At 29.5% G+C, this 24,029-nt stretch overlaps 1 protein-coding gene and 1 pseudogene across 1 annotated transcript; both read left to right on the forward strand.

Moving 5' to 3' along the window:
* Positions 1–597: 597 nt before the first annotated feature.
* On the forward strand, positions 598–1,847 carry LOC149514229 (aminoaldehyde dehydrogenase 2, peroxisomal pseudogene; annotated as a pseudogene).
* A 7,259-nt stretch (positions 1,848–9,106) lies between these two features.
* Positions 9,107–15,391, forward strand: LOC111291347 (vacuole membrane protein KMS1-like). The gene is made up of 8 exons (XM_022883024.2): positions 9,107–9,554; positions 11,024–11,235; positions 11,719–11,797; positions 12,391–12,690; positions 13,486–13,643; positions 14,150–14,266; positions 14,577–14,756; positions 14,886–15,391. Exons 1-8 carry the CDS (start codon positions 9,497–9,499, stop codon positions 15,048–15,050), a joined length of 1,269 nt encoding a protein of 422 aa, XP_022738759.1. The 5' UTR covers positions 9,107–9,496; the 3' UTR covers positions 15,051–15,391.
* The last annotated feature ends 8,638 nt before the right edge of the window (positions 15,392–24,029 follow it).

Here is a 24,029-nt window from a genome sequence, read left to right on the forward strand (position 1 = left end):
AATCTCTAATTTGGATGATCTAGAAGAAAAGTTGAGGCCTAAGGAGAAAGAGACTTTAGAAGCCTTAAAAGCTGAATAGAAGATGAACATGTTAGAGAAAACGTTACGAGCAGTGGAAGGAGTTAGTTTTTATAGCTCAGTTGATACTGCTGGGCCCTGTTTAGTTCCTGATATGGTTATTTTTCCAAATTCAAGGTGCTAAAGTTTGAGAAATATGATGGTACAAAGTGTCCAAAAATTCACATTATTATGTATTGTCGAAAAATGACTGCCCATACCAATAATGAAAAGCTCTTGATGCATGCATTCTAAGACAACCTCACTGACTCTACTGCTAGGTGGTATGTCCAGTTAGACATGAATCGTATTGGTTCTTAGAGCGATATGACTTATTCTTTCATTAGTCGATACCAGCATATAATAGACTTGGTCATTGATCATCTTTTTTTACAGAATATGAATAAAAAAGCAACTGAATCATTCAAAGAATATGCCCAATGGTGGAGGGATATTGCTTCTCAAGTGTAATCTCTTTTGACTAAAAAAGAGACCACCGTATTGTTTGTCAGTATTTTGAAATCCCTCTATTATGAAGGGATGATAGGGAATGCCACAAAAAATTTTACTGACACGGTGATCTCAGACGAAATCATTGAGAATGGCAAGCTGAAAGGAGAAGAAACCAAGAAGACACCTAAGAAGAAAGAGATTAAAGCTCAAGCTGTAGGCTTTGACAGATAGTTCAGGGGATATCAACCCTATCTACCCTCATATTACTCTTCATACTATCTTACTGTGAACAATGCTTCATCTTATCCATACCAACTAGCCCTCACAACCACCTAATTCATCCATATACCAGTCCATTTTTATCCCCCAAGCTCTTATATACAGCTTTAACAGTCAAACTCCTGTAAGACCCTAAATTCATCCTATTAGCTTAAAAAGTGGTACACGAGAGTAATGGACTATTCGAGAAAAACTTGTATTTGATCCAATCCTCATGACTTATACGGAGTTATACTGAGAGCTCTATAATAACCACCTGATTGCCTTCAAACCATGTAGACCCACTTAAATCACCTCATCCTAAATGGTAGGATCCTACAGCTCATTATGACTACTACTATAGAATTGCTGGCCATTGCATTAAAAATTACACTACTCTAAAGCATGAGGTGCAACGGTTAATCAAAGATGGAATGACCTTCAACTTCTGGCATTGTTCGTGCCAAGTATTTACGGGCCATCATTTCCAAGATAACAGAGAGAAAATCTGAATTAGCAAAGCTTGAGTAATTGATTACGGGAAACTACTTGATGAAGCAACTTGGGACATTAATGATGTTGCTGGATGTTTTTAGTACTATATGTACCTTGCTAAAGGTTTAGATGTAAAGTAAAAGGTTGTTATCTCTCTTCCTATTAAGACATTTAAGAGTTATGTGCTTAAGGAACCACTTGGGGTCGTTAGATTAATTACTCTATGAAATTATCCACTGTTGATGGTCAACTGAAAAGTAGCTCTTGCTTTGGTTACAGATTGTGTTACAATACTGAAACCTTTCGAATTGGTACCTATCGCCTGTTTGGAGCTGGTTAACGTATGTAGGCAGGTTGGTTTTCCTCCAGATGTCTTGAATATTCTAACTGGATTGGGCCTAAAAGTTACGATTCCTTTGGCATATCATCCCAATGTTGATAAGATTACCTTTACCAGAAGCAATACAACAGGGAGCATGATAATGGAAGCAGCCGCTTAAATGATCAAGCCTGTATCTTTAGAACTCGACAAAAAAAGCCCAATCATTTTGTTTGAGGATCAAGAATATGAAGAGTCACAATGAATCAATGGGACGAGATAAAAATCCTTCACCTGGTTGTCTAGGGGCATGATTTTAAAGAGGATGTTAAAACTGGTTAAATGCCACTTGTCATTCTAAGAGTTCTTTTAAAGTAATGTTAGGATTTCTTTTCTGCAATATGATTTCACTTGTTATCATCTTACTAAGGGTAAGTTAATGCATTTCATTGAATTTTCTCTTTCACTCGACCATTATTCCATGCCTGTTACCTTTCATAACTTTACATTCCCATTTTCAAATTTTGAATGATGAATATTTTAGACAATGATAACAATAATTCTGGGATTTAATTTTGAGAACTCATCCACATTAATATGAGAAGATGATTTGAGCAAAAAGTAAGCTGTTACTGAAGGTAAAATAGATATGTCTTGAAGATGTATAATCTTTTATACAAGTTTATGAGCTTTGTTCAATAGATGATGCTCAAGAAAAGCATTCACAATTGAGATAAAAAATGATCATATTTTTTTTACCATTCGAAAAATCATTTATTGTTACCCCTTTGAGCCTATTATAATTTTATTTTTTTTTAAGAACCCCAACCAAAGATCACCCTCTACACTGGAAGATAATTTTTAAAAAATATATATATATCACAAAAGGTCTCAAAGATGGAAAGAGAAAGAAAAGCAAAAGAAAAATAAATGCCACATATGATTTGGGGTAAAATAATGAGAATCCTTTGTGTGAGGAAAGAAAAAAATAGTGAAATGATGTGAGGCAAAATATCAAGTTACATCAAATAATCCTTGGTTTTGAACCTTTTTAATACATGTTTTGAGCCTATTATATCTATTTCTTTTATGACCCCTCACTTTGACCTACATTACAACCTTGAAAAGCCCATTTGGATCAAGTGTGAATGCTTAACTTGAATGATCATATATTAAGCGAAGGCATGCTCATGATGAAACAATGGAACCATGCTACATTGCTCTAAAGTTGGATGTATGGAAGATATCAACAATGGATGAAAAATGAGAAAAAAATGATGAAAAAAATAGAAAAAAAAAGAAAAAAATGAGAAAGAAAGAAGAAAAAATGAGAAAATGAAAAAAAGATATTCAAATTGCAAACCTGAAACGGTGATTTTGATAGATCCAGGTCAAATGGTTCACATGGATGGAAGATCAAAGACATCTGAAGACCCCTCAAAAACTGGGGCAAAGTTCATCAAGTTCAAAATGACTCTAACAATAAATGGAATGAGTTTTTGAAAAAGAATCCTAGATTAATGTTGAAAATTGTCTGAATCTTCATCGTTTGGACATACCATTCATCCTTATGACATGTATCCAATTTATTTCCTTTCCCATTTGTTTTGTACCAAAATAGTTCTTCATTGATTATCTTTACCATAATTCACCTTGTGTTCTCTTATTGTTACACCCCTAGAATGAATTGAGAAAATGCTTGATTGCATTATGTTTGTCAAGATTTGAAATGATAATGAATGAATGAATATGTGCTTAAAAGAGTCTTGCATTCATTTGAAAAGAAATCTAAGATGATGGTGGTAACAAAATGAAAAAATGGTAAAAACCTAAAAGAGATGATTTGAAAGGATATATGATGTGACCAAATAGAGAATATGATGGAGCAAATCTTGAAAAATGGTATAACCAAGTGATGAGTACAAGGATGAATTGGTCGATATGACTTGCAAGTTATGATTGAATGATGAAAACAATCAGTGGACAAAGTTTGTTTTGGAATGGTTAAACACCTATGAGTAATGACTCAGTGATGGTGGATGAAACTTGTTCTGAAATTTTTTAGTGCTGAGAAGTCTATGAATGGTGGTCAAGTGATGATCGATTGATGAAACTTATTTCAAAGTATTGAAAAACTGAACAAGAAAGACATGCGAAATGATAGAGTTTTGAGAGCCATATTACCATAATTATTTAGGATTTCATGACATTATTAACATTCGCATTACATGCATCATGGTGGCATCATTGCTTGAATAGTACATACACATAATTTGATGAATTAAACTTTGTTTGGACATGCATGGCACTATGAGAATATAGGTCACCGCATTTGCATCATTAAAAAGGCATTTGTATCTATGGTCATAACATTCATTCATGCAAATTGTTGAGTCACTTAAAAAAAAATTGTGAATATTTTGATGAGAATTTTTAAGAACTCAAATGAGAATCTTTGAGTTTCAAAATAAAAATCTTTGAGAAGTGAAAATCTAAAGTTCGTCGAATGTGAATCTTCGAACAAATGAAAAGTTTTGAACTTTTGGATGTGAATCTCCAAAATACAAAGCTTCATCTTTTGGATATGAATTTCTAATGTTTTAAATGAGAATCTTGGAACTTAGATGTGAAACTCTAAGTTTTATTGCATGTGAACCTTTGAACTCAAATGAAAAGCTTTGAATTTTTTGATGTGAATTACCAAAATTCAAATGAAAAGCTTTAGATATTTGGATATGAATTCCAAGTTTGCCAAACGAGAACCTTTGAAAAGCCTTGAACTTTTAGATGTGAGTCTCCAAAATTTAAATGAGGATCTTTGATGCGAGTCTTGCAAGTTGCAAATGCAAATCTTGATATCTTACAAATTCGAATGAAACTGAAATTTTGATAATCAAATTTTAGTAAATTCTTACGAAGTTGAAAGGTTCTTACGAATCTAAACCTATGAATGTTGAACTCAAATTGTGAATCTTTGAGTTTCCAGTATAAAATTTTTTTCAATCACGATCTATAACTCCTTTGGACATGATTATCAAGAAGCAATTTTCTTTTCAAAGTCGTAGTGCCTCTGTTTAGAGGAGCAATTTATTTTTCAAAGTCGTGGTGCCTTTGTTTAGAGGAGCAATTTATTTTCCAAAGTCATGGTGCCTCTATTTAGAGGAGCAATTTATTTTTCAAAGTCATGGTACTTTTCAAAGTCGTGGTGCCTCTGTTTAGAGGAGCAATTTACTTTCCAAAAGTCGTGGTGCCTCTGTTTAGAGGAGCAATTTACTTTCTCAAAGTCGTGGTGCCTCTGTTTAGAGGAGCAATTTACTTTTCAAAGTCGCGGTGCCTTTGTTTAGAGGAGCAATTTACTTTCTCAAAGTCGTGGTACCACTGTTTAGAGGAGCAATTTACTTTTCAGAGTCGTGGTGCCTCTGTTTAGAGGAGCAATTTACTTTTCAAAGTCGTTGAGCCTCTGTTTAGAGGAGCTTTGAAAAAAAAATAAAAACAAAACAAAAAAACAAAAAAAAAATTACCTCTGTTTAAAGGAGCTTTGTTTATGTTTCTCAAAGTCGTTGAGCCTTTGTTTAGAGGAGCTTTGATCAATTTAAAAAAAAAAAAAGAGAGCAAGAAAACAAAAAGAAAAAGTTGAGCCTCTGTTTAGAGGAGCTTTTTTTATGTTTCTCAAAGTCGTTGAGCCTCTGCTTAGAGGAACTTTGATCAAAATTAAAAAAAAAAAACAAAATAAAATAGGCAAAAAAAAAATAATCCAGTTGAGTCTTGAATGGGTGTCTACGTCTTTGCACAATTTTTGTTTCACAAAAAATGTGCAAAGAAGGACAGCTGTAGACACCCCATTTTGTCCGGAGTCTTTTGTCAATTAAAATCGATCAAAGCTCGATTGTAAATTTTTTCATTTTTTTTATTTATTTTTATTTCAGATTTTTATTTCATATTTATCATTTTTTTATTTTTATCTTATGGTCTACTTATTGTTTATTTTCTTTTTCTATTTTTATTATCTGATTATTTAAAAAAAAAGATTGAGATTAAGTTTGATGATGATCAGAAAGGATAATTAGATGCTAATCTTTAGCATTGGATAACTAATGGGAATTAAACCGAAACACAATCACTTGGTTTTATATATCATTACAATTCACAGTAATAGAAAAATAAAAAAAAAAAGATAGAAGAAAAATTCGAATAGGAGAGAGAGGGAAGCAAAAACAAAGGGGGAAGCCTCCGTTGCCGCTAGGCCCTCAAGGCCTCTCTTTGGTGGGTGACCTCTCCATCCATGACCCAAAAAGTTATTAAAGACCAAGATTTGTCCAATCTGATGGAATTACTCCAGGTTTGAGGGGAAAGAGACCTTCTTGAAGATCTGGAATGTCTGATGATTGGGATTTTCTCGCATTCAATGCTTTTCAGAAATAGGCAAGTTGCTTCAAGAAGAGTTTCAGCTAACAGTTGCTTGGATGGTGGGTCACCCAAAGTTTTAGTCGTCGTACCTGGACCAGGTTCTGGAAAACACGTTGGAAAATACGCTCCATTTTGTTACGTCGAGCATTGTGTATGGCTAAGATGGTGGAATGTGCAACTGATCCTCTTTTGGCTGCTTTTCAGAAGCTATGTCCAAGGATTTACAAGCTATTGAATAATCAAAATTTTATGGCTAAGGCTTCCTTTTTACCGGTAGTGGCGAGTTTGTCACAGGTGGGAGCAATTGCACCTCAAAGCTTGGAATCCTTGCTACAAAGCATCCATGAACGCTTTGGAAGCACAGATTGGATGATGCGAAAGGCAGCATCTGATGTCACAGATGCAATTACAATCTATTCAGCTGCAGCAACAATTGGGTTTGCAACAACAGCCCAATCAATTACACCAAAATATGCAACCAAGGATTCACGTATCAGGCTTGGAGTTTTTAACAACAAAGCTTCGTGTTGTTCGAGCAGTTGTTGTCCTTAGAGTTATGTGGAGGTAAACTTTCTGAGGGGGTTTTTGTTTGTGCATTCCTATCTACGTATTCTATAGCAGTGGTTTCAAAATTTTTTATGGAAAGGAATGGTATAAGTGCCCTTCATGGTCAGGCGACAATTTAAATTCTTATCCTATGGGACTATGCTGTGGGTTTGCTGTTTACTTTACTTCCAGTTCTAGGTGGCAGTTCCGGTGTCCTTCAAGGAGTACTATCCATGACTAAATCGTTGACTAAAAAGCTCTATCAGTTGGCATCCGCAGCATTTTACTTGCTTGTTGCTTGGTGATGAGCTGGGTTCATTTGCTGCTAGAGTGATGATATCAACCTTTGATCTGAATCAGCATACACTCGAACAAGTTGAGCAATCCGTAATTACTTTGCTGCTCTCTTTCAGCCATTATTGGGATGTTGATTCATGTGCATTTCCTTTGGAATCACGTTAACATATTGATAGCAGCTGTAATATTAGTAATTGTTATTAAAACAATGGTAGTTGCTGCAGTTGTTAAGGGATTTAGATACAGCAACGAAAACAGCTGCATGAAATGGATTATATAAATGATGTGAACATGAGATAGGGAATCGGTGTTAGTCCTGGGGTTCTTCAAACAAATCTCTCAAGTGGCCAACTTCCAGGTTATTCTTATGAGCATTCAAAACCAAGTGCCTAATTTCATACATCTTCACCCCTACTCTTTCAGGCTCCATTTGTCTCACCTACTTCAACCCTGTTGAGTCCATAGGCACAACAACAGCTGCAGCAGCCAAACATAATAGGACAATGACAAATGCTACAAATATACAGCAGAATTAGTTAATTGGACAATCTAGTAGAGCCCGTCGAATTTTTCAAGTCAAGATAATTTTTTTTTGGTATTTTATTTATTTATTTATTTGTTTTTTTGTGTTAGTTATTTTCAGGAGTATTATTTTTATTTTTTTTACAAAAAATAAAAATTTTCAAAAAGAAATATTTTTGAGAAAAAGTTGAAAGTATCAATTTTCTTCGAAATTAAAGTTTTCAAAAAAATATTTTTAGGAAAAGTTAAAAGTATCAATTTTCCTTAAAAATAAATTTTCAAAAAAAAAAGATTTTGAGGAAAAGTTGAAAGTATCAATTTTTCTTGAAAATAAGCTTTCCATAAAAAAAATATTTTTGAAAAAAAGTTGAAAGTATCAATTTTCCTTAAAAATAAATTTTCAAAAAAAGTTTTTAAGGAAAAGTTGAAAGTATCAATTTTCTTAGAAATTAAAGTTTCAAAAGATATTTTGAGAAAAAGTTGAAAGTATCAATTTTTCTTGCACAAAAACAATCATTCTTTTCTTCCTTTTTATTTATTTATTTATTTATTTATTATTTTTTTTAATGTTAAATAATCCGACGATAGAGCCTCTGCAAGTGAAACAATAATTTTTCTTGCATACTCCTGAGGTGAGAAAATTTTTTTAATTTTATGCTAAAAGTATTAGAGTCAATTGAGAATAATTTTTAATAATTAATCACTTGATAAATTTTAAGGCTCATTGGATAACACAAATTTAAGCTGGTACCATCTTTTGATGGGCGTTGTGAGGGTGCTATAACCTTCCTCACACGTAACCGAACTCTCGAACCATGTTCTGATTAGTAGACCTGAACCTATTCTTTTAGGACCCTTAAACTTAGGTGTTTTCTGAAAGGCTAGATTCTTTAGGTGATCAATCGCACCTAAATAAAAAAGATTGTGACTACTCTTTCAAGTCAATGTCTAATAATAGATTCCGAATCTAAACATTATGACAACTAAAATTATAAAAGAAAAAAAATCACGTATTGAACACCTCTCTTTTTTTCCTTCTTTTTCACGTCTCACCATCGCTATTGTCTTCCTCCTACATTCATGATCATTTAGCGGGCACGTTTCTAAATAATGGTGATTATTTCATTCCTACTACCTTTTTTTTTTTTTCTCAATTTCTTATCCTTCTTCGTCTTATCTCACATTTTACCAACCCATTTTTTCTCATCCCCGAATGTCAAATTTTCTTTTAATTTTTCTTAATTTGCTCAAACCAACTTCATTTATAATTTATTACAAATTTTGATATGTAATTTTTTTTTTCATTCCAATGATTGCTTTAAAAGCGAAAGAATGAATGAATTTTTTTTTTTCATTGTAAACTTAGTAAAAAACCAAAATTTTTAGAATTGAAGGTTGTAGCAAAGATTGTGATTAAGCAAAAAAAATATATATATATATATAAATATATATATATATATATAAACACTTTAAGGAAAAACTCTTTAAATTTGTTTTTTTTTTTTAAGTAAGTCTACAATTTTCAAGTTTTTTCTTTTCTTTTTATTTATTATTAATATTAAAAAAAGAATATTTTAGTTATTTTATTGTTAACAATATTAAAGAAATATTAAATTATCTCTTTTTATTTTTATTTTTATTTTTTTTAAAGAATTACACCAATGAGCGACAAAGTAATTTTAACTTTCCATTTAAACTTTTGCTAAAAGGAAAGCCAATTTTTTAAATTAAAAAACAAAGATTATACTTACTAGAAATCTAATCTCGTTGTTTTCTCACAGACTGGAGGAGAGAATAGAGAGAGAAAAAAGCTCAAAGCAAGAACTCAGGAGAGATCTTCAGCCCAAAATTGCTCTCTCCCGCTCTTGATTTCTTCTTCTCTAGATCTGCAATTTTATTTCAAAAATAAATTTTTGTTGTTGTTGTTGTTGTTGTTATTATTATTATTATTATTATTATTATTCGTGATTGAAAAGAAAAATGCTTGATTCCTTTTCATGTTATTAGATTATAGTCGTCAGATCCTTGTTCAAAATCAACGCTTTTTTTTTCAGAAAAGCGGTCGATATTGACGAAAATTCCAAATTAATTGAAGAAATTGAAAAAAGGGGTTTTGTTTAGTCGTAGTATGTGAGTGTGGGGATGGGGTCAGGCAAAGGCGCGACGTGTTCTTCTCAACAAATGGATACGTCGATTGAAGGCAAGTTTTTTACTTTTGTAATTCTTTTTTCTCCTGAAAATTTGATTTTTGTTACTATTATTTTTCCTTTTCGTGTCATTGGGTTTTTTTTTTTTTTTTTGCCCATTTAATTTTATTTACGAACTCGAATCAAGTTGGGTTTTTCCTAGATCTCTTGTTGTTAATGAAATTTTCTAGTTTATTAATTAGATTAATTATGATTTAATTGTTCTAAAAATCAATAATTAAGTTAACCGTGTCCCTCTAGAAACCGGTTGATTAATTATTAGAACGAATGAAACGAGCTCAATGTATAAGCAAGACTAGAAATAAATGGAGTTTGGGTTTGATGGTGCAAGAAGGCAAGTGTTGAATACTTTTTGAACATTAAGGTTCAGGGCTTGTGCATCATATATTATATAGATTGCCCTTTTATTTTCTGGTAAAGATGCATAAAGAAAAAAAGAAATAGTGTAGCATTTCTTTTCTTGTGTTATGAGGGTGTGTCAATTTGTTGGAAGATTCACTCTATGTTCAATCTTTGATTAGCGGGGAAGTATGGTTTATCTTATGGCAGGTGCTTCTGTAAATTGTGGAATTGAAAATTTTCCATCTTGAGGGGTGGTTTTTTTTGGTGCAATATGTAGTTTTGGGAGCTTTGGTGTTATATGGATTTGGGTTCTTCCTGCAACAATGTAGGGGGAGGAAGAAAATAGAAGCTAAGTTTGGATTGATAATAGCAAGTACTTGGAGATTGTGACGTAGGTACTTAGGACTCATTTTGGTGTGTCCAGAAAAAATGGTGGAAATATGCACCCTCATGTATACATTTTCTTTCTGGGTTGATTCTCTACCAATGGTGAAATCGTTGAATCATCTATTTTATCTATGCTGTTGTATCCATTAAGTTTCTGCACAAGAGTGGGATATCTTAATCTCCTCCATAAGATTGGTTCAAAATTCTCTTCCCTTCTTGTTGAAAGTAACCATGGCTTGATTCTCTCTTCCCTTCATAAGATCAACATGAAACATATAGATCAATTTGTTTGCTTTTTCTTGTTTAAATTTTGGATTTTATAGAGAAAAGAGCCATGGCTTTCTTAATTAAATCTGTGTAGAGTTGTGAGCAAACCATCTGTGAAATTGGTACAGATCCATATTATCAATGTTCTATAAAGTTGACAGCCTTTTTTCGTAATATTGGCAAGTGCAATGTTGCTGTTTAATCAGTTTATTTGCTTATGTGAGATTCTGTTCTTAGAATATATAAAACTCCTATACCTAGTAGTTAGTGCAGGAATGTTTGTTGTTTTTGTCATATAATTGATTTTTGTTTCCTCTGTAAATGAATTAGAAGTGGATATGACAGTTTCCTTTATGCAGGCATGTTAAATAATATGAGCTTTATTTTGATGCTTAGTATAAAGAGAAAATGTTGAGCCATTGAGTTCTTCTAAACCCACAGCTGATAGACTTGTTAAATTTTGCAGATCTTCGTGAGAGACATCGGCAAGAATTAGAAAATTTAACATTGACAACACAGCCCTTCAAAACATTAAGGCTTTTCATTCTGGCTATCTTTCAATATTGTAAGCAATCAGTATTATATCTTTTGGCAAAGGGTGGTTGGCTTATGCTTTTAAGCTCTCTAGTAGCAGCTCTTGGAATTTTGCTTATGACTATTGAGGGCCCTCATGAAAAGGTAATTAAATTTGCAGGTTATCCTAGTATTTTCATCTGTCTTTGTTATAGTTTTCTGTTGATGTACAACAAGCATTTGTATATGATTGAGAAGCTTTTTTTTATTTGTTTAGAATTGGTGATTGTTGTGCACTATCTGCTCCATTTACCTATCCAATTGAGAAATGCAAAATGGCCCATTATTGGTTTGTTTCGTTGGCGTCTTGTCCTTGGTTGCTGTATTCCTTTCGTTTTTTTTTTTTTTTTTTTGGGGGGGGGGGGGGGGGGGTTGGGGTACTGGTGGGTAGGGCTCTGGTAGTTCTTATTGTCTTTTAATGAACCATATGTATTTGAACCTTTTTATTTTCTATGGTGATTATGATAAGTTTGTGCACATTATTTAGTTGAAATAATTTCTGTTTCATTCTTATTCTTCATCATTTATTCTGACCAGATTAGTGGAAACAATAATTAACAGTTGATGTTTGATTACATTTTTCAACAGCATGTCCAGGAAGCATCTCGGTATGTTCAGTTTGGATTATGGTGGATTGCACTTGGTGTTGCATCTTCAATTGGTCTTGGTAAGTCATTGATTTCATGATCTTTTATGATGTCTGGAGGAGTATGCTTGATAAATAAAGCATGATTAATCAGCGATTTTCTGTTGCTGATATAGCAGTATAAATTATAGGCCATTTAAATTCTTCTTACTAACATTGGCTGACTAAGCAGATGCCAAATGGTATTTATGGAAATGTTCAATTTCTTCTGCATTGAAACTTAGGTCTAATCTTTTAGATGGGTTTCTTTCTAATTATTGTTATCTTTTAATTTTTAAGTGACTTAGGTCGCCATGATCTGTTTTCATCAAATCTAGCCCAAAAACAAGCTAACTGCGATAATTTTAGCATTAGCAGTAGCACTTTAATGATTGTTTCCAAGATTGTTGTGTATGGTGTACACATGTGTTTTAACCGTTTTACAGGGATGAAAGAGAGGAAATCATTTTGTCTGGTTTCTGCTATGCCTATATTTGTGCCAATGGAAGTGTTCGGAATCTGATCTGATTAAATGTTTATACTGCTCTGTTATTATTTTGCTATGTTTTGGGGCACCAAAAGAAATATGCCTTGATCTGATTTGTTATTTTTCTACTTCACCTTTCCTATTCCAGGATCTGGTCTGCACACTTTTGTCCTTTATTTGGGTCCTCATATTGCCTTGTTTACAATAAAAGCCATGCAATGTGGACGAATAGACCTGAAAAGTGCTCCATATGATACGATACAGTTGAAGACAGTTCCTTCTTGGCTGGACAAATCCTGTGGAGAGTTTGGGCCCCCATCGTTTTCATCATCACATGGGTCAAGGGTTCCTATTAGCAGCATCCTGCCGCAGGTGCAGATGGAGGCTATCTTGTGGGGTATCGGGACTGCACTTGGAGAGCTTCCTCCTTACTTTATCTCAAGGGCAGGTATGAGTACCATCTCTTAGATGTGATATATTTTATTACAATAACAAGAATTGCTAGAAGAGTTTGTTTATGATAGCTGGTGAAGGCATTTCTGGAAGAGTCCCCAATCTTGTTTGCATTGGGGTTGATAAATGATATAATAATGACTTAGGATCTAAACGTTGTAATGGACCTGTCCTTGCAAAGGAGTTCCTTGATCCCATTTGTTCGGAGATATTAAGAAACCCATCTTTTTATTTTCGTAACCCTCTAAGAAAATGGGTTTAAAGTTCTATTGTGGAAATTCCATTTTCCTTTACAATTAGTAACGTAGGAAGAAGTAGCAAAATCTCATAATTTACAATCTATTCATTCAATATTTCCTTTTTTAAAGGACAAATTCTCACATTTAAATTATGCGTTAGATGTACTAATACCTTGCCTTATCCATCTAGAAATCTTGGTTCAAGCCCTTAGCTACTGGATAAAATATTCTTCTTTGCAATTATTACGGTTCTCTGTCTACGAGTTTTGTAATTTGAAGAGTTTTAATGTTTGAAGTTTTCCTTTGATTAATAACATGAAGTTTTAAATGTTGTTTCTTGATGAAATTGGCTTGACTTTGCAATGTAGTTGCCTTCTTTCACTTTTGACTCTGTTTTGGTAGGTGATTGAATTTTCTATGTGAACTTTAGGGTTGCTATTCTTTGTCTGAATGTTGGTTGTCTACTGAAGATTGTATATCCATTTAGATTTTCTACTTGTACTCCATACTATTAAAATATCCATCTTACATTGATCTTCTGCTTTATGCAGCTAGTCTATCAGGTAGCAAATTTGATGCCCTGGAAGAATTAAATTCTTCCTCAAGTGAGGATAATGGAGTCATTGCTACTCACCTAAAACAGATCAAACACTGGCTGTTATCCCACTCCCAACATTTGAACTTCTTCACCATTTTAGTGCTTGCCTCGGTCAGTTGTAATTTTTATCTTTTTCATTTCATAGCACTACATTTTTGAACAATGCCAAATATTATGCAGCATTAGACATTTTCGTTTTAGTGCATATTGTTTGTCTGACTACGATATCCCTGTTTTTTGTCTGCATGCACATGAACAAAAGCACACTTAAACCTGCACACCCTCACGCACTTGTTGACCTAAAAATATCAATGTTCTAATGCATTATCTCCAGAGTAAAATCATACTTAAATGATATCCATTCTGGTAAAAGTTTCTCATGCTGCAAATTTTTGTTCCTAAGATTTAATGTGAAAATTTCCACCTATCAATTATGAAGTGTGGTATTATTTTTTGATAGCATAATGGAGAAACCTGAATGGTTTTTGAACTCTAAGCCTTGTTAATTATTTTCATTTAAAGATCATATAAATTGACCATGGTTTATAAACGCTATTTATGCCATTGTTGATTGATGTTACCATGTAAACCTGCTGATGAACTGAATTATGTTTCAGGTCCCAAATCCTTTATTTGACCTTGCTGGCATCATGTGTGGACAGTTTGGGATTCCATTCTGGAAGTTCTTTCTCGCAACATTGATTGGAAAGGCAATTATTAAAACTCACATACAGGTTTGTGATGTTCTCTTTGTGTTTTACATGCAAAAAGAGTCTCAGTTGACTTCACTTTTTTCTGCTTCTACTCAATCGAGCTGTTTTGTGTTTATACTTCATTGTTTTGCTTTTGGTATTGGTATTGGCATTGGCATTGGCCAAAATGTCTCAACTCTCAAATGATTTAGGTTGAATTGACTACTGCCAGAGAATGACAACCTTCTCTGTTTCCTATTGTCTTGATGAAGCTAGATTTTCCTGATTCTTATTTTGCAAGTCCAGCCTGCTCAAGCATGTTTTAAGTACCTATTTGATTCTTTTTCTGCAGACGGTTTTTATTATCTCTGTCTGTAATAATCAACTCCTGGACTGGATAGAGAATGAATTGATTTGGGTGCTTAGCCTCATACCTGGATTGGATGCTTTCTTGCCCACACTCACAGCAAAACTCCATGCAGTCAAAGAGAAGTACCTGGCCACCCCACGTACCATGCCTTCAAATATTAAGGTACTCCATTAAGCCAGTACAAAAGATCTATCCATTTTAGAGTGAGTTTAACTGACTAGCACCCACTATGGAAATAGAGCCTAGTCAAATCTGACAATTATAAATCTGCTCTACAAAATTGTGCTGCAGGAGAAGTGGGATTTTTCGTTTGCTTTGATCTGGAACATTGTTGTCTGGCTTATGCTCATAAACTTCTTTGTCAAGATTGTCAATGCAACTGCTCAGAGGTATCTGAAGAAGCAGCAGGATAAGCAGCTAGAGGAGAAGTTACCTGCTTCGACACGATCAGATTAGGAGTTTGACTGTTTTTGTTTCGATGAAGTGGCTACACTGCTCCGCATCGTCCTTTTTTTTTTTCTTTGTTTGCAAGTAGCGTAAGTGAACTACAAGTTAATGCTCATTCATAAATTACCATTGAAGTTACTTCCATGTTAGAACTTGTATAGAAAAAAATAGGAACACGGACAGAACACAGACAAGAGAAGCTACAGGTTATCTATCCTGTCCTGTGTAATGCTGGGGAAATCATTGTTTCGGGCTGTTCTTCTGCCATTATTAAGTACTGTTTGAGGTGGGAAATTTGGAATCTCGTTATTCTTTGGCAATCCAAGAAAAACTATCTGCCTTCCCTTAAACTCCCAGCTTTGCGTTCTATCTCCAGTCATTATTGCATTATATGCGTATGAAAGATTTTCCTGATTATTGCTTCCAAGTTCTAGAAAATCATTATTCAATTTGCATTAGTGGGGATATGGTAGGCATCTGGCTTCCACTTTAAGCTTTTAATAATACTCAAAATGTTGTAAGAAAAAATAGCATGATGTCATCAATATTGTCATTTATACAATAAATTTCAACTTTTAACTGAATTTTAAGTAATAAAATAACAGACAGACAACATTGAAAACATTGGAGTTTGTGTGTGCTTGACTCTGAACTCTGGTCTTTAGCCTTACAAGGTAATAAACTAACGTTAATCTGGGAGTTGATTAACTAATAAGGAGGTTATGGCCAACTAAAAGACAATTCACAATTGTCTTGTTTATGGAAAAATGAAATTATATTTTGTGTTGAAAGAGGCTGAATAAAATATTGAATTAGGAGCAATGACCTAAACCTCCATTAACCAAAAATTCTCCCTTACACCTAAAGAGAATGAAGGGAATTATAGAAATAGGGTTAAGATATTAAAGACATTAATTATTTTATTTTTAAAATAAATTTTTATATTTTTTTATACTTAAATAAATTTTATCTTTTGATTTATATTTAAATAAAATTTTATTTAGATTAAATATTTATTTAAGTATAAATTAAAGATTAAAATTTTATTTGAATACAAATTAAAAATTAAAAATTTATTTGAATGCAAATTAAAAGTTTAAAGGTTTTTTTTTTATTATTATTTTTTTAGCCTAAAAATAAAGTCTAAAATACTTTTATTTTTTTAATATACTTGTGAATTAATTGATGCTAATTATGATACAGTGTTGTCATTAAGCATTCATAATTTATGCCAATCTGGCCTAAAGAATAAAAAACAAATAATTATTTAATGTATTTGGCTTTTGATAATCATGATTTGAACAACCTGTCCATACAGAACTGGCATTAATTTGTTGGCATCGTAAAATATTTTTGAAGCAACATGATTAATTCACTTTCACCAATACCTAAGAGGAGAAACATTATTTGTTAGACCAAGTTTCTGGTGTTTTTAAAAGTTGGAGACTGAGAATATATCAAAAATCACAATTTCTAAATTATCCTTAAATTATTAATATATATTTTATATATTGGCATTCGTGGAGAATCATTTCTTAGAATAACGACAATTATTTGAATTAGAATAAATAAAATTTCATGTATTAAAAAAAGGCTTGGGAGTGTGTAATGCTTTAAAATATATAAGGAGAAAAGGTTTATCTACATAAAATATTGGTTTGCTTTTTTTTTTTATAATTCACTTTTCCCAAATAATATTGACTTTTTGGATTGCAAAATCTTGAATTGATAAAAAAATTTGGCCAGTTTAATCATGTTAATTGATAGTTATTAAAATGAAAAATGATCTTAAACAACTTGCATTTTGCTTGATATCTGAGTTTTTGTTTTTTTTTTTTTTTTACTAATTTTGCTTGATATTTGTTAAATCAATTATGATTGCTTAGAAATTAAAACTTAATTTAATTTAATTGATTCATATAATTATTTTTAAAAAAAATAATATTTATTAAATTTTAATTTTAGTTTTTAATACTTTCAATTATTTTATTTATTTTCGAACCTACAACTTTTTTTATAAAAAATTAAAAAAAAAAAAAAAACCTTACCCCTCTTAATGGTTGTTACTTGTTATTCTCTTGAAGAGTACAGAGGTTCAAAGTTCTAATCCCCTTTTCTCTTCGTATCTCACAAATAAATAAATAAATAAAATTAAAAATTTAAGGTTGGAATCACATTTCCCCTCTTGGTCTTTGTTAGGATGTTAAAAAAACAAAAAAAAAAAAAAAAACTTCTTACATACATTGAAGGCAAAGAAAATAAAAATAAAACATTATTCGCAGTTTAGGGTTATATTAATATATATCCTAAACACAAACCATGCAGGTTTAAGTTTTAGGAAGGCTAATATATATATATATATATATATATAAAACACTTTCGAATTCTATTATTTTATTTAGATAAGTTCGTATATTTTTATTATACTTAAATAAATTATTATTTTTTAATTTATATATAAATCAACTCTTATTTCAAATAATTTTGATTTATGTTAAAGACTTTTTTTATACAAATTAAAAATTTATTTAGATACAAAGTAAATGTTAAATACTTATTTGAATGTAATAAAAATATAAAGATTTATTTAAATAAAATGATAAAGTTTATGAATTTTTTTTATTATTTTAGTCTTTTAAGATATTGAGATGGAAAATTTTAAACTAATATATATAAGAGTTAAATGACCATGGTATTTTAAATTATTTATGTATTGGAATTTTGGTTTTTGTTTTGATGTTGATTCATAAATTAAACAAAAAACTCTTGAACTAAAATTAAATAAACATTCAAGCAATATCATTTTATTACAATCATTTTATTGTAATTAATTGAACTCTCAAACATTTATTTTTATTAAATTGAAATTTTAAAACATTTATTTTAATCTAATTAAACTTTCAATTAGATGAAAATAAATATTGACCGTTAATCAAATTTCATCCAATAAAAACTCAATTAAGTAAAAATAAATATTTGGTTGAGTGCTTTTCACAATTGTAAATCCCCAAATTATAATTAAAGGGACAGGCTTGAAGAACAGATAGTAATTGGCAAGTAGTAGTGTTAACTAACAAGTTTGAGATAAGTACAGTATTAGGTATTCCATTTTTAAGGACTTTGATTCAATTTGTTTGCACTGTTTTTTTTTTTTTTTCTGAAGAAATTCCAAGAAAGTTGGGAAAGAAAGTGGCTGAGAAAATTCTTGAAAGAAAAAAGGTTAACTATTCAAAAGAAAAGAATATGAAAGCTGGAAGTGAAAAGCATGATTAATCCTATTTTAATGAAATCTCTAAAAAAGTTTAAGAAAATAAAATTTTGGCATTCCAAATCCATCCAAATTATACATTTGAAGAAGCTTACTTTACCCTATTCCCTAATGCTATCAAATTGTTAGCCTAACAATCATTTTAAGATAAAATTTTTATCATTTAAATTCAAAAAATTTTAATTCTGAAATTATTATTAATATTGTTAAATTAATAATTCATTGATAAATTTTTTTTGCTGACAAGGTTATATTGGAAAAAAATTTTCATTCAATACAATATAAAATTTTTTACTGATCGTAGTTTCAATTTTAGTGTATAAATGGTTTTATAAATAATATGTTAACAAATTTTATTAAATTACTTCAAAAATACTTTGAAAATTACGAAAATAACATTGTACAACTGTTCAAAGACAAAATCATTCCTAACTTATTGAATAAGACTAAACTAGCTTGTCGCATTCGCATAGGGACCACGTTTCTCTTTCTATTTTCTATTATTATGTCTAGGTTTAATAGAATTAAATCGAGTTAATATAATAAAAAAATTAAGTTTAAATTTGATTTTTAACTCATAATTTAATTTTTAATTTGAATTTGATCGAATTTTATTTTTTTAATTCGAGTTTGATTCGTGATCGAAATTGAACTATTTAAATTCGTTTCATTAAGTTCAATTAATATATAAAAATTAATTCGATTCATATATTCGATAAAAATTCGATTATTTGTGCTCAAACTAAAATTAAAATTTGAGATATTTTATTAATTAAAATAATAAAAATATATTTAAATATAAAAATTTGATTAGACTTATCAAATACTTGAATCAGGTATAAGAATATTCGAACTCGATTCAATCGATAAATTAAATTACTCGAGTTCGAACTCAATTCAATAATAATTGAATCAAATTTGAGCTTTATTTGAATCGAATCTTAATAATTTATGAGTATTAATGTATCATTTATATTTTTAATTATACTTTTGAGCTCAAAATAAATAAAAATAAATATTTTTTTAATAGTAACCTGACGGGACCTCCACACAAACTCACGTGCATATTGCAGTCTATCCCAAAACCCTGTGAGATGAAGTGAGGGCAGTGGCACCTACCACCGAAATCTGGCTGAGGTACCTACCCCTATAACGGTGGAGCGGGGCCCTTTTGATTCGAATATGCAATACTCAAATAAAAGCCAAATCATGAATAAATAAATAAATAAATGAAGAGACGGACAAAGGTGGCAGACAAGCGGATCTCAATTAAATTGGATTATTTCGGATACGATTATTTTAGGTAAAAAAAATTAAGATGTTTTTCTATTTATGTTATTTTAAATCTGAATTATTTTGAATTTGAATTATTTTAAATTTGATTCATTTTAAAATTTAAATTTTTTAATTCCAATTGCTTTGAATTTAAGTTACTAATTTTTAAAAATAAATCAAATTGAATTTTGAAAGAATTGTTTGGATAAAATCAATAAGATTTTAATGTTACATTTTATCTAATTGAAAGATTTTAATGTTACAATAAAATCAATAATATTTTATGTAATTGTAATAAAGTTTTTTAATGTTACATTTTATCAACTTGTAATATATTTTTAATTTTCATTTTGATATCATAAAAAAATTATCTATGACGTATAATTGTAAAAAAATTTTAAAAAAACTTTTTTATTTATGGGGTATTATCATAGAAATTGAATTTAGTTATAATATTTTATTTTTCAAGCTTTTCACTCGTAACTAAGAGGATACTTTTAATTAAAAAAATCTCTAAAGACTAAATGCTTTAAAAATTATATATAAAATAATTTTAAAGTTAAATATTATTTGATTTTTAATTTTGTTTTATTTATTTTACTATTTTTATTAAACTAATTTTTTTAAAAATAAATCATACTTAATTTAAGTTCAAATCATTTTATATCAATCATTTGAATTATTCGAGTTTGAATTAATTCAATTATAGGTTTTTTTTTTTTGAATTGTTTTGAATTTAAATGATTTTGAATTAAAATTAATTTCGTGTTTGTGTTGCACAAATTCGGGTTGATCACTTTTTTTAGTCAAATCCAGTTGAATTAAGTTATGTTTGAGTTTAAACAAATTGAATGAATTTTTTAAATTCGAATCAGTTCTGACAGCTTTAAAAATGAATAACACAAATCTAAACTATAAGTGTGAACTTGTGTTTTATATTTATAACAGGAACTTATATGGTAAGTTTACATTTTATAATTTTATAATAAGATTAACAAATAATATCATTAATTTTATATAGTTAAATATCAACCATTGACCAAATTTCAAAGTGAAGAAAGGTAAAATCTTTGTATCAAGTAATGAGATTGCTAAACAAAATTTAAAATATTTTTTGCAAAATTTTAATGTTCTATGCAAAATTTAAAGGATTTTCAATTTAGGTGATAGTTTTTATTTTCCACTTTATTAATTGTTTATGCAATTAATTAAAAATAAAAAAATAATAATTAAAATATTCTTTTTAATAAATTTAAAGTAATTGGTGTGTTTTAAAATAGCTAAAGAGCATTATAAAATAAAAAATAATTATACACAAATTAATAAAATATTAACATAAAATATACTTTTAAGAAAAACAATATAAAAGAATTTTTTTAAAAATAAATATTTTAAAAATTATTAACATAAACATATGAAGGGAATAATAAAATTTATAATTGATGTAAAATTAGTTAAAAGTGTTGCAACATACACTAAAAAACAAGTTATAAAAAATTTAAATATAATTGAATATAAGAATAAGCATCAAAAGATATTGTTTTAACATAAATAATTAAGTTAGTAATATAAATTTTAAATTAATTATTTTTCTTGAAAATATATAAGAAAAATGGCTAAAAAATATTTGCAAGATAAAAAAAAAAAGAGAAATGATATTTTAGAATAAAAAATTAATAAATAATTTATTAACATAAGCAAGTGAGAGGAATTGTAAAATTCATAATATTTGGCATAAAATGGGTTAGAAGTGTTCTAACATCTATAAAAGAGTTATAATAATTCTAAATGTAATAGAATATAATAACAACATAAGAACTTATTGTAATGTGAATAATAAAGTTGTCAACATAAAATTTTAATTAATTATTATTCATGTAAATATATAAAAAAATATAATAAATAATAAAAATATAGGTAAAGTAAGCAAATGTGAGAAAACATAAAATTCAAATTATTTGGTATAAAATAGATAAGAAGTGTCGTAACATAGCTATTATAATTCTAAATGTAATAAATGTAAGAATAATTATGAAAACATATTATTATAACATAAATAATTAAGTTAGAAACGTAAAATTTTAAATAATTATTATTTTTACAAGATATAAGAAAAATAGGTAATAAGTAACAAAAAATTATAGTAACGTAAATAGGTGAGAGATGACGTAAAATTTGTATTTGCATAAAATTGGTAAGAAGTGTTATAATATTAAAAAAAAAGTTATGACATTAAAAAAAAAGTTATGACAATGTCTAAATTTAATTAAAAGTAAGAATAATCATAAACAAAATATTATTAATGTTAGAAATGATTTTCAAAATATTAAAGATTATTAATTATGTTAATTAAGGAAATAAGAAATCTAAGATTAAACTTGGAATGTACTTTAAAGCTAGGTAGAGATAGATTTTTAAGTTCTAGCAAGGGCATCCAAATTCTCCATTAAGAGCATCTGAATTCTACCTTTCTGTTTAAAAAGTCTGGTCAGGGCATTTGAATGCCGTATTCAAGGCATCTAACTTTGTGTTTGCATTATGGAAACAAAAAAAAAAAAAAAAATGATATTTGAATGACCATACAAGGCATTTGAATGATCTTGTACAAAAGTCATGATTTTTCATGATGAATGAAAGGTTTCTTATGGTTTAAGGTATGATCTTTCAGTTTGCCTATTAGGTATTGAATTGATCAATCTTTGAACTGTTCAATTATTGACTGGGCTTTGAGTCCAAGTATATAATTTTTATATTATTTTATTTAAAAAAAATAAGAAAAAAAACCATGTTGAAATCTGGGGAAATCATGGAAGGGTCTTGGCATTAATTTCATAAATCCAATATGGAAATTAAATCATGGGATTTTATAAGGGGAAATCAATTGCAGATTAAATGATTTTGGAGATCTTAATGAAAAAAGAAAGTCATAAATCAAATCAAATTGCATAAGATCAAATCATTACATATTCAAGGATTCGGTCAAAGTAATTCTTCCAAATTTGAAGGGAATTGGATCCCTATATAAACCCCATTCCACACTCAGCAAATGAATAGGGAAAATAGGTAAAAAGGATACAAAAAAATTACACAGTTTCAAGAGAGTTTTTTTTCTGACAATAAGGTTTTGAAATTTTTAGGAAATTTAGGAAATGGTGAGTAATTCAGTCAAGGCAGTTTCTGGGAGGCAAGGAAGGTGATTTTATTTTTATTTTTATTTTTTTGCATTTTTTTTGGAATTTTTAAAAAAATTTTGAAAATTAGATGAATTTTTTAATTTTTTTAATTGAATTTTTTTGACTAAAATTGAAGTTTCTAGTGAGATTCCGATGAGTTTTACAGAATCCGACTAGTTCCCAGTTTTTGGCCACCAGTGTTTATGTTTTTCTATAGAGAGAAGCAAAGAGAAAAAGGGCTAGAGAGAGTGTAAGGAAATCTGAAACAAAAAACAAAAGTTTTGCCTTCTATATTGGTGTTAAATGGCATCGTTTTGGATCCAGAGTTCATTAGGATCCACGTGTTTCCCATACCCATACCCAGATCCGATTTGTTGCGTTACCCAATTTGCAACTGGTTCCAACAGCTCCTCTCAAGCCAAGCCAAGCTGTCTTAACCAAGCCATTCCAGCCAGCCTTTGTGCCTAAGTTGAGCCACGATTCCAAGCCACCAAACCAAGCTGAATTTTGAGAATTAATTTTATTTTATTTATTTTGTTTGTTTATTTAATTATTTATATTTGTTATTCATTTATAAATATTTTTATAAAAATATTTTTAAAATAAAAAAAATCATTATCAACATATTAAAAGGTTTAAGTTTCAAAAAATAATAAAATGATTTAAAAAAAAAGCTTTATTAATATATTGGAGGACTCGTGGTTTTATAAAGTTTTACCAACATATTGGAAAATCTTATGATTATTAAGTTTTTTTTTAATAATTTTCATAAAATCCTACCAACATAATGTAGGATATTCTTTAACAGAAAATTTTACCAACATATTAAAATATATTTTTAAAAATAAATTATTTTTATAAAAATTAAATTTTGAATCTCTGATAATAAAATTATTAAGAGCATTACAAATAGCAATCTCTATACAAATTCTTAGGTGAAAAAATCTTTCTCTAAATTTTACTAACATATTGGAGAATGTAGATAAAAATTTTCGATACCAAGATTCTAAATCTCATTATCCCAAATGAAAAATTTTTTTACAAAAAAAATTAAGTGAATCCGATGATGAAGCCTCTTCTAAGCATAACAAATAGTGTCCTTAAATATTCTTGAGGTGAGAAAATGTTATTAAATTATTACCAACATATTGAAGTAATTTAAGAAAATTTTTCAATATTAAATTATTTCATAAACTATAAATATGTTTTAAGGCTTGGATAACTTAAAATCAAATCGGTTTCATCCTTTCGATGAGCTCTGTGAGCGTACTA

Source organism: Durio zibethinus, chromosome 16, assembly GCF_047325235.1.
Source record: "Durio zibethinus cultivar Kanyao isolate XHJ-2024 chromosome 16, ASM4732523v1, whole genome shotgun sequence".
In the NCBI taxonomy this organism is placed as follows: Eukaryota; Viridiplantae; Streptophyta; class Magnoliopsida; order Malvales; family Malvaceae; genus Durio; species Durio zibethinus.

What these genes read in the sequence shown, in the direction of transcription:
- LOC111291347 (XM_022883024.2), top strand. Translation starts at nt 9,497, where the DNA reads ATGGGGTCAGGCAAAGGCGCGACGTGTTCTTCTCAACAAATGGATACG. An exon ending in AATGGATACGTCGATTGAAG is followed by an intron (nt 9,555 to 11,023) that starts GCAAGTTTTTTA and finishes TAAATTTTGCAG; the next exon opens with ATCTTCGTGAGAGACATCGG. An exon ending in TTACTTTATCTCAAGGGCAG is followed by an intron (nt 12,691 to 13,485) that starts GTATGAGTACCA and finishes TGCTTTATGCAG; the next exon opens with CTAGTCTATCAGGTAGCAAA.